The sequence below is a fragment of the Podarcis vaucheri genome (genome assembly GCF_965113315.1).
Source record: "Podarcis vaucheri genome assembly, chromosome: 2".
NCBI classification, from domain to species: Eukaryota; Metazoa; Chordata; class Lepidosauria; order Squamata; family Lacertidae; genus Podarcis; species Podarcis vaucheri.
The window spans coordinates 130,864,133-130,875,535 of record NC_138760.1 but is presented as its reverse complement, the minus strand read 5'-3'; the positions used below and the strand labels follow the sequence as shown (position 1 = coordinate 130,875,535).

General features: G+C 46.0%; 2 protein-coding genes across 8 annotated transcripts in view; both read left to right on the top strand.

Moving 5' to 3' along the window:
* The window catches only part of LOC309527301 (uncharacterized protein), a 123,294-nt gene extending 112,405 nt beyond the window's left edge, over positions 1 to 10,889 (top strand). For 2 of the 7 annotated variants that reach the window (XM_082214031.1, XM_082214037.1), the window contains exons 3-5: positions 7,390 to 7,516; positions 8,300 to 8,383; positions 8,994 to 10,889. In XM_082214031.1, coding sequence (XP_082070157.1) covers positions 7,390 to 7,516; positions 8,300 to 8,383; positions 8,994 to 10,699 — 1,917 coding nt within the window. In that variant the 3' untranslated portion in view covers positions 10,700 to 10,889. Of the gene's footprint in view, positions 1 to 4,578; positions 5,612 to 5,983; positions 6,169 to 7,100; positions 7,261 to 7,389; positions 7,517 to 8,299; positions 8,384 to 8,993 lie in introns of those variants that run through there. The other 5 variants (XM_082214036.1, XM_082214033.1, XM_082214035.1 and 2 more) reach the window with 5 other exon arrangements.
* The window catches only part of LOC309527425 (uncharacterized protein), a 50,620-nt gene continuing 42,902 nt past the window's right edge, over positions 3,686 to 11,403 (top strand). The window contains exon 1 of the mRNA XM_082214280.1: positions 3,686 to 3,740. The gene's annotated coding sequence lies outside the window, so the exon portion shown is untranslated. The remainder of the gene's footprint in view (positions 3,741 to 11,403) is intronic.

Sequence of the window (11,403 nt, the reverse complement as noted above, 5' to 3'; positions counted from 1 at the left end):
ATGTCAGATTCCTGAGTCAACATGTTTTTCTCCTGTTCTCCACCTGCTCCCATAAAGTTTCAGAAGAGATGTTTCAATCATCAGAACAACAGTGATCTATTCTTATCCTTCCCATAATCAAAGTGATTCCCTTGTACACCCTTCGAATGTTACCTTTGGGAACAACAATGCAAACATCACAATTAAGGGCAGAAAGAGGTTATTTACTCCACTGTGCTTGAAAAGTTTGGTGTATAAAATATATTGTTTGATGTATAAAATATCTTGCATGTCACAGAATCCATGCAGTCAAGATATAGGGCAGGTGAAAGGGTACAGGAGATAGGTCCTTGTGGAGCGTAATCAAAACATAGGAAGCTGCCTTCTAGCTCAGTGCTATCTTCTGGCTGGCAGCAGCTCTCCAGGTGCTATGTTCTGGCTTCAGGTCAAGAACATCCTCAGTCCTACCTGGAGTAGTTAGCAGAGGTGGAGCCTGGCACCTTCTGGGTCAGGTATGCCCAAAGTCCGTTTCGGGGCCTGATCTGGCCCGCTGGTTGGTTTAATTTGGCTCCTGTGGCAGTTTATCTCCTGTTTATCCTAAACAAAGCTCAACAAACTCAACCCTAAAAAAAGGTCAACCACAAAGGTCGGCCCTTTGGCCGGCCCTCCACTTCATCAAATCTGGCCCTCTTTGAAAAAAGTTTGGACAGCACTGTTCTGGGTGCAAAAAAAGATGTTCCACCACAGAAGCTATGACCTTTCACCTCATTCCCCTTTTGGCTTTGAAGCCAGAGCTGAAGAACCCCATATTTGTGAGGTCAGTGAAGCCTCTGTCTTGCAAGAATTTGGGTGTTTTTCCCCCTAATTAGTGGCTTGTGCTGAGAGTAATAGTCAGAAGGGAAGTGTAGTAGGCCGACCACAGAAATGCAGCAGAGGGCAACATGTCCACTGAATTTGATTGAGGATAAAAATCCATAGCTGTTAATGTTTCCCCTTTTTGAAGGGAAATTCCTTTGTTCTGAATAGGATTCCTCGCAAGAAAAGGAGAAAGTTGACAGCTATGTAAACATCTGGCTGTGAATTATCACCAGCAAGGAGATCACCTCATTAGTGGAGTCATATCTTCAAGATTAATTGGAAGTCAACTTCCCTTTAGTTTTGGAAGGGGCCGCGAGGGTCATCGAATTCATCCCCCTGAAATGCAGGAACCACATCTTAATAATCCCTGACAGATGGTCATTAAGACATTAAGACTGCACCTGGGACTTCCTTCTGCATGCAAAGGCATTGCATCTGAGGCATTCTGCATGTGAAGCAACTGCTCTGCCACTGAGCTTCGCTCCCTCAAAGCAAAGCCTAACTTTGTCCATTGGCCCCCACTTTTTGAAAAAAGGTACGCATTGTAAAGACACCGGACCACCCCATACCCACTGGCATTTCTCCGAATAGAGACGTCCTATTCAACAGTAGGGTTTCCATATGTCTGGAATTTCTCAGACATTGAAATTAAAATACTTTATTGTCACTTGTACAACTTGTATACAGTGAGATTACACGAGCACCCCACACTCAGCTCTTTTAGTCTTAATTCTCCTCGTTTACTGACACACACACACCAAACCCAAAAGTCAGTTGCCCTGTTATCTTTTCATTCAGCAGCCTAATAGCCCACGGATAGAAGCTGTTCTTTACCCTGTTGGTGCGACTAACCATGCTTCTATATGTTTTGCCTGAGGGCAGGAGATCAAGAAAATGCCAGCCAGGGTGTGAATCACCCCTGAGAATTTTCCTCACTTTCCTGAGGCAACATTCTTCTGCTATTTCATCCAACGAATTCACGGGACAGCCCACAATTTCTTGTGCTGTATTCACCACCCTCTGTAGGCACTTCCTATCGGTTGATGTCAAACCAGCGTACCACACCATGATGCAGCATGAAAGGACACTTTCTATTGTGGATTGGTAGAAGGAGATCATCAAATGTTGATTGACATACCCAGGATACTGTAGTTGGAAGCAGTGGCTGGGTGAAAATCGGCAAAATGTCCCATGTCGGCAGTGCCATTTTTGCTGATTTTGCTAAAAGCTCAAAAACTGCATTATTATTACCGTCTTTTTTGCTCTATAAGACTCACTTTTTCCCTCCTAAAAAGTAAGGGAAAATGTGTGTGCGTCTTATGGAGCGAATGCAGGCTGCGCAGCTATCACAGAAGCCAGAACAGCAAGAGGGATTGCTGCTTTCACTGCGCAGTGATCCCTCTTGCTGTTCTGGCTTCTGAGATTCAGAATTATTTTTTTCTTGTTTTCCTTCTGCAAAAATTAGGTGCGTCCTGTGGTCTGGTGCGTCTTATAGAGCGAAAAATACGGTATTTTTTTTTTTGCAAAATAAGTTCAAAAATTTTGGGCTAAACTAAAGAAAAAGCTGGACTGCTTTTGTGTCTGGCTCTTCACTTTTTGAAATATGGCCACCTAATCATCATCATCATCTTCCAACATATATAAAAACATAATAAAACATTAAACAGCTTCGCTATACAGGGCTGCCTTTCAGATGTTACTTATCTCTTTGGTTCAGGGGTCGCATTTCTCCCTCCAAAATTTATCCAATGGATATAGGGACATCCTATGGAAAATAGGACGTTCCGGGATTAAATGAGAAACCAGGATGGCTTCTGTAAACCCAGGAGTGTCCCTGGAAAACAAGGACGGAGGGTCTGTGCACCCTATAATATTATTGTCAGTTGCTGCTCTGAACCCCTCCCACCCTCTTTTCCCCAAGGGGGGCCTTTTCAGAAATAGGGTGTGCGTTTCCCCTTTCGCTGCCGGGGATTGATCCCGCGACTGTCTCAGCAAATAAATGGCAATATAGAGCTTCTCAGTGAGCCAACAGTGTGACGCGGCAGCTAAAAAAGCCAATGCAATTCTGGGCTGCATCAACAGGAGTCTAGCATCTAGATCAAGGGAAGTAATAGTGCCACTGTATTCTGCTCTGGTCAGACCTCACCTGGAGTACTGTGTCCAGTTCTGGGCACCACAGTTCAAGAAGGACACTGACAAACTGGAACGTGTCCAGAGGAGGGCAACCAAAATGGTCAAGGGCCTGGAAACGATGCCTTATGAGGAACGGCTAAGGGAGCTGGGCATGTTTAGCCTGGAGAAGAGGAGGTTAAGGGGTGATATGATAGCCATGTTCAAATATATAAAAGGATGTCACATAGAGGAGGGAGAAAGGTTGTTTTCTGCTGCTCCAGAGAAGCGGACACGGAGCAATGGATCCAAACTACAAGAAAGAAGATTCCACCTAAACATTAGGAAGAACTTCCTGACAGTAAGAGCTGTTCGCCAGTGGAATTTGCTGCCAAGGAGTGTGGTGGAGTCTCCTACTTTGGAGGTCTTTAAGCAGAGGCTTGACAACCATAGGTCAGGAGTGCTCTGATGGTGTTTCCTGCTTGGCAGGGGGTTGGACTCGGTGGCCCTTGGGGTCTCTTCCAACTCTATGATTCTATGATTCGGTCACCCTAGGAAAACAGGTTCTTCCCCGGAATTGGGGAGGGCATTTCTTCTTGCAGGGGGGGGGGGGGAGGAGGCGGATCTCCTGCCCCTCCCCCTCCCTCTGGGCCAATGAGCTCCGCTTCCTAGAGAGGCAGGAAGTGGGTTTTCCGGTTTTTTTTTTGACGGGGGAAGTAGAGGCGAAGTTGGAGGGGGAGGGGTCTCCATGCACAACCCCGGAAGAGAAGCGGACTTGGAAAGAGGCGAAAGAGGTGCCGCGTATTGGGGGGGGGGGGTTATTTGGGGAGGGGGGTGGGAGGAGGATTGGGTGTGTGTGCAAAGAAAGCAATGAGGGGCTCCGCCCTTTCCATGTGAGAATCGGGGGGGGGGGGGGCTGGATGCAGGCCATCCTGTTGCAAAGCGGAGTCCCCCCCCAAAACAGGGTTTGCATTGCAAGATCTTCTCTGAAGCGCAGAGATCAAGCCAGGCTCCCATGGTGGGGGGACTGGGGGGGGCGAAGACACTTGAGACGAACCACAAAAGGGCGCCCCCCCCAGTGCAACTTAACTACAAAGGGATTTGCAGCCCCACCCTGTGCATGTTGACTCAGCTGTCAGTCCTTCTCTGTTCAAAGGGGGGGGCAGCCCCATTCCACCTAGTGATTCTCCTCTCTGCTTAACACCCTCCATTTCCCTTCTCACTGCTCCCCCACTCCTGCCCCCCATCGCTCCCCCCAGGTTCTGCCTCCTGCGTCAGGGAGCCGGTCTGTGCGGGAGGGGGGGGGCTTTGCTCCTCCAGGACCCTGATCTGCTCCCCCCCTCCGAAATCTGCTGCCGAAGCCCCTTCCTCAGTGGGGCGGAGATGGGGGGGGGGCAAGCAGGGGAGAGGAAGTGGAAGCAGCTGGAGAACAGAGTCCCCTCTGGATTGGGAGAGAGGTGGGGAGATTTTGAGTTGGGTGGGGGGGGTGAGAGATGGACAGTTCCCTTGACATTCCCTTGACATTGGCTTCCAGAGCTTCCTGAGTAAGAAAGAGGCTGATGTGAGAAGGAAGTGGGAGCCCCCCCCCCACTCCCCTTTCAGAAATCCTAGTCTGAGGTTGCTTTGGCACAAAGGAAAGAGCCTTGTTGGGTTTCCCATGTTGGGGGTGCAGTTGGGGAGGGTTTGCTGTGCTGCTTTTGTGCCCCAAAACTGGAGGGAAGAGGCGCATTTTTCATTTCCTGAAGCATGAAAAAGCACCTTGTCAGTTTTCCTCCTGCTTAGCAAGTGAAATGGGTCCATGGATGACAGCATTTGAAACTAATCCAGGTCTCAGGAGCCATTTAAAAAGCTTCAAGTCCAGCTGGAGGAATTAAAGAAATGCCCCCTCCCCAGCTGGACTTAGGGAAAGGGGGGAGGGGAAAAAACTGATTACCACCACCCCCTGCAGATTTTGAGGCTCTTTCTTTCTGGGACTTTTTCTGCCGGTGCAGCCAGCCTCACTCCTGCCTGGCCTCGTCCCCATCCAGGTTGCCAGGAGGGTCTTATAATACTGTAGGTCTTCTAAAGCCCATTACCTGGGCAATGCTCACACAAGAAACCTGCAAGGTGGGCCAGGATGACAGCCAGTTTAGTGTTTGGAACAGGGGTGGAGACCATTCTCCAGCCTGTGGGCCACATTCGCTCCTGAGCAACCTTCTAGGGGCCACTTTCCATTGATGGTCAGGGCCAGAGGACAGAGTTGGTGGAGCTATGGAGGTGACTGAGCTTTGTCCAGGGAATACCGGCCTTCCAGGGATTTTTTCAAGCCACACAAAAGCCGCCCGGGGCAGCTGGGAAGCGTTGGAAAGAGAGTGTGGCACTGGAGAAATTCCTGAGGTCCAGAGAGAGAAAGAGGGGGGACTTGAGGGCCAATTTAGCCCCAGAGTCGGAGGTTCCACACCCTGCAGTTCAGGTGCTTACACAAAGGAGACCCAGTCTCACATCCCCATGCTCAGGGAGGATGCCCCTGATTATTTTTCCTCCTGTCCTTCCTCACAGTGTAGGGAAGATAAAAGGGGACACACACACACACACACAGGTTCCTAAGAGGAAGGACTAGGGGGCCATAAGCCACTAAACTTTGTATTTCTGTCTCCTAAACTACAATCCATGTTAGGGCATAAAGGTAAAGGTACCCCTGCCCGAACGGGCCAGTCTTGACAGACTCTGGGGTTTGTGCGCCCATCTCACTCAAGAAGCCGGGGGCCAGCGCTGTCCGGAGACACTTCCGGGTCACGTGGCCAGCGTGACAAAGCTGCATCTGGCGAGCCAGTGCAGCACACAGAACGCCGTTTACCTTCCCGCTGGTAAGCGGTACCTATTTATCTACTTGCACCCGGGGGTGCTTTCGAACTGCTAGGTTGGCAGGCGCTGGGACCGAGCAGCGGGAGCGCACCCCGCCGCGGGGATTCGAACCGCCGACCTTTCGATCAGCAAGCCCTAGGCGCTGAGGCTTTTACCCACAGCGCCACCCGCGTCCCTATGTTAGGGCATAGAGTGCTCTAAATATTTCCATCTGCTCCCCTTGGAGGGAGCTTCTGCACCCTGGTTTGTTGGTTTTCTTCCAAGTGCAGATTTAGGAGTTTCTCTTATTTTCTTTACAGTATTCTAAACGCATCAAAGGGTCAGAAACTGGTTTCCTAGATGGTTGTTTGGAGGAAAAGAAAAGCGAGGTCTGCAGAGGTACTGACCGTAATGCTTTCTGTGTAGCTTCATTAAGAGTTTGGGATTTGATCCTAGAACTTTACAATCCGAAGCTGAAGGTTCCCTAAAGACTGAGACAGCTTACAGTATTATAAAGTTCCTGTAGAAAGGATTACATCCTTCCAGTTCCCCGCCTTGCACTTCCTGGAACGAACCCACAGGAGATCTGGTCCCTGGTTTACTTCCTTTAGAATATATATATATATATATATATATATATATATATATATATATGCAGGTTTTGGTGTCTTCGGGTGTCTTCCCGTGTAAGAGTCGGGGTGTCTGTGCGACGTTTCGACGAGGTCTCACTCGTCATCTTCAGGCTGGTGCTTTCGGCTTCTTGTTACTGGAACAGAGCTTGTTACTGTTCCAGTAACAAGAAGCCGAAAGCACCAGCCTGAAGATGACGAGTGAGACCTCGTCGAAACGTCGCACAGACACCCCGACTCTTACACGGGAAGACACCCGAAGACACCAAAACCTGCATTCCTGTACCCGTGAAAATCTACGAAAGCAAATATATATATATATATATATACACACACACACACACACCCCATTAATATACATGTCAACCAAACCTATTCTCCTGACTTTCAAGGTTTAATATTTTCCAATATTATCCATTCTCTAAGCCAGCATAAGCGGGACGCCTCATAATATAATATAATCGTAAATCTGGCAGGGAGAAGCCGCCCCTATCTTTGGTATTCTTTAGTAATTTCTATTTCATTGTGAATATTAATGCTATCTGTGTGTGTCCCACCCTAAATAAATCTGCCTTTCTGTAAACTGCCCTGAGAGCTCAGGGTATAGGACAGTATATAGATAATAATAATAATAATAATAATAATAATAATAATAATAATAGTAATAATAATAATTTTTGCATTGTTATCCCTGTGTTGAAGTGCATCGTGGGAACAGCTGAGAGAGTCCCAGAAGTGCCCGGTTTATGATTCCTCCTCCTCCTCCATCTTTTCCACTGGCAACGCAATGGTCTCTGATACACCCTCTGAACGGCCTCTTCTTAGATTTGGAGTGGAAAGAGGAGCCAGGCAGCATCCTCAGGTAGGGAAAGAGCAACGGGAGCAGGGAGGAGGGAAGAGACACAGATGGGACCACCCAGCCTCCCTCTGTGTTGAGTGCGGATTATGGGGATCTAAGAGAAGCTCTGTTTTCTTCCTCTTCTTTTTCCAGGCCCTCTTGACCTTTGAGGAGGTGGCTGTGTTTTTCACGGAGGAGGAGTGGGCTCTGCTGGATCCAGGCCAAAGAGCTCTGCACAAGGAAGTCATGGAGGAGAATTATGAGATGGTGGCCTCTTTAGGTAAGGGCAGATTTTTATCTCTCTTGGCTGTTAGTCGTTGGAGGTGTGAATCTGCTGTTTGAACCATTTATTCATGCTGTGTCTTCTACTCTGGTGACCCCTCGTAGCCGAGTAATATTGTCATCCATGAACACGGTCTTAATGGTGTGTCAGTAAGGGACTGTGGAGTCTAATTCTGGATCCACACATCCTTCCACAGTGGGGACATAGGTTTCCAGGCAGGAGTTAATTACAGTGAGGGTTTGCCAAACATGCTTTCCTCTTAGTTTGTTTGTCCCTTTCGTCGGGAGTTTGTGTTTCTTTAAAAGTCCATTACACCTTTGGTAAAGGATATTCTCCTACTGGAGCACTCGCAGGCCAGTGTTTCCCGATTTTCTGTGCTTATACTGCATTTCTTTAGATTTGGCTTGAGAGCATCTTGAAACTTCTTTTGTTGTCCTCCGGTATTTCACTTTCCATTCTTAAGTAGTAGTTGCTTGGAAGAAGATAATCAGGCATCCGAACAACATGACCAGCCCACTGAAGTTGATGTTGAAGTTTATAGCAACTCTGTACTTTTGTCAGTAGGCAACTGTTTATAAGCTGATATTGTGGTATGAACACCCCCCCCCCCGAAAAAACCCTAAGTAAAATCTACAAAGAGAGTCACAGGCATGAGCCTTCCTGGTCTATGTTATTTATGTTATTTATTAGCTTTTAATGGGCCACCAATGGGCCACATATGACATAAACAACATTTCTACTTTACTTATTTCACATTTCTGCTTTACTTATTCCACATAGCAGAGACTCTGATACTCAAGTCTGAGCTCATCTTCTCACTTGGAACAGAAAAATACAGGGATGTTGTCCTGGACCAATTGAGAGGTACATACTTCCACTTTGCTGTGAGGCTGTACCTTTGTATGTCTCCTTTCAGTGTATAGGAATATAAAAAGATCCCTTTTGGATCACAGCGAGGGGCCATCTTTTCCAGCATCCTGATGCAGGTTTAGGTGATGTGAACAGTTTCCTGGAATGTATCAGCCAGGTATTACAGATCAGGGAGGAAGGAGAAAACTGTATACAGAGGTGTAGCATTTTCACAGGAGGGGGAAGATGGAGAAAGTGTGTACGTCCAGAGGTTGCTGCACTACAACTCCCATCAGCCCTTGTCATTGGACTTCTTTAGTTGGGTTGATGGTACTTATAGTCCAACCACATCTGGAGGGCCATAGATGCCTTACCTCAGCATAAAAGATATCTCTTGGTGCTCAGTGTTACATGGGAGTTGAAGGTAGAACTGGATACTAAGGGTTCTGGAGATTATTTTCAGATTTCCTTTCCTTTCCCAAAAATTTGGTTCATAGGAGAGGGAGGAAGGCTGGAGGTGTTAAAATAAGAGAAAGTGCTGATTAGTCTTGCTGTATCTTAAGTTCTCTTGTTGTTTTTCTTGAATACTTAACAGTATCTCTCCCCCCCCCCCACTTTAAACCAGGTGATGGAGAAGGCAATCAGAATTTTGAGGGGCCATCTGTAAAGTACTTCAGCATGAGCGAACACCTTAACACACAACTACAAACTAACGCAGGGGAGAAACCCTTTAAATTTATGGAGTGTGGGAAGAGTTTCATTGAGAGTGGAGCTCTTACAAGACATCAACGAACTCACACAGGGGACAACCCATTTCAATGTATGGACTGTAGGAAGAGCTTCAGGGATATGGGAAAACTTACAAGACATCAACGAACTCACACAGGCGAGAAACCATTTAAATGTATGGAGTGTGGTAAGGGTTTCATTGGCAGTGGAGCTCTTAGAGTACATCAACGAATTCACACCGGGGAGAAACCATATAAATGTTTGGAGTGTGGAATGAGCTTCTATCATAGGGAATCCCTTAATATGCATCAGATAAATCACACAGGGGAGAAACCATTTAAATGTATGGAGTGTGGGAAGGTTTTTAGTCAAAGGGGAAAACTTACTGTTCATCAACGGACTCACACAGGAGAGAGACCATTTCAATGTATGGAGTGTTTGAAAGGTTTCATTGACAGTGGAACTCTTACAAGACATCAACGAATTCACACCGGGGAGAAACCATATAAATGTGTGGAGTGTGGAATGAGCTTCCGTCATAGGGAAACGCTTAATGGGCATCAAAGAAATCACACAGGGGAGAAACCTTTTCAATGTTTGGAGTGTGGGAAGGTTTTCAGTCAAAGGAGAAAACTTACTGTACATCAACGGAATCACACAGGGGAGAAACCATTTCATTGTATGGAGTGCGGAATGAGCTTCAGTGAAAATGGAAGCCTTACCCAACATCAACGAACTCACACGGGGGAGAAACCATTTAAATGTATGGAATGTGGGAAGGGTTTCAGTCGGTGTTCACACCTTACTATACATCGAAGAACTCACACAGGGGAGAAACCATATAAATGTTTGGAGTGTGGGAAGGGTTTCAGTGAAGGGGGGAGACTCATTGTGCACCGACAAAGTCACACTGGGGAGAAACCATTTAAATGTATGGAGTGTGGGAATTGTTTCATTGAGAGAGGAGCTCTTACAAAACATCAACGAACTCACACAGGCGAGAGACCATTTAAATGTATAGAGTGTGGGAAGGGTTTCATTGAGAGAGGAGCTCTTACAAAACATCAACGAACTCACACAGGCGAGAAACCATTTAAATGTTTGGAATGTGGCAAGAGCTTCTGTCAGACTGGAGCTCTTGCAACACATCTACGAACTCACAAAGGTGAGAAACCATTTAAATGTATGGAGTGCGGAAGGAGTTTCAGTCAGAATGGAAACCTTACTATACATCAACGAACTCACACAGGCGAGAAACCATTTAAATGCTTGGAATGTGGGAAGAGCTTCAGTCAGAATGGAGCTCTTACAACACATCTACGAATTCACACAGGCGAGAAACCATTTAAATGTTTGGAATGTGGGAAGAGCTTCAGTCAGAATGGAGGTCTTGCAACACATCTACGAACTCACACAGCCGAGAAACCATATAAATGTTTGGAATGTGGGAAGAGATTCAGTTGGAATAGAGTTCTTACAAGACATCAACGAACTCACACAGGGGAGAAACCATTTAAATCTTTGGAGTGTGGGAAGGGTTTCAGTCAAGGGGAAAACTTACTGTGTGAGGCTGAAAAGGCGTTTCCCATAAACTCTGTATGAATACAGTTTTTATGTTAGTATTAAGGGTGTTCTTTCAAAATAGTTGGTTTTGAGTTTCCCAGGGTATCAAACACCAGCTTTGATGTAACATTTATATGTAACTAATTAACATTTATATGTAATGAATGACACAATATTAATACTAATGTTCAGATATATAGTTAATTTCTTAAAGAATATATGTGGTTTAGTGAAATGTCTTTATTCAATCATAGGAATAGTCAATCAGGGATTGTCTTTGAGGACCACAAGTGATCTCATGGTATAATTGATGAAATTTTTAGTATGCTTAATGGTATGAATGGAGGATATGAATGGAGAAGTGTCTGAAGTGAGTGGGATCAGATGGCACTATGACTCTGAAGACAAGATAAAGAAATGATTAAATGGAAGATGAAGAATTATTGAGTTAGCCAGTGGACCAGGCGAAAACAGGATGGACAAAAATAATTGGGCGAAAATATGACATAAGCAGGATGACCATGTCTGGGTGAAGTAGGACAACCTGAAAACTAAAAATATGATCGATGAATGAGTAATGAATGAATGAGTCCTTATTGCTTATTACGTGTTAATCAATAAAGATGAAGAAGTGTGCATGCACACGAAAGCTCATACCAAGAACTAACTTAGTTGGTCTTTAAGGTGCTACTGGAAGGAATTTTTTTTATTTTGACTATGACAGACCAACACGGCTACCTATC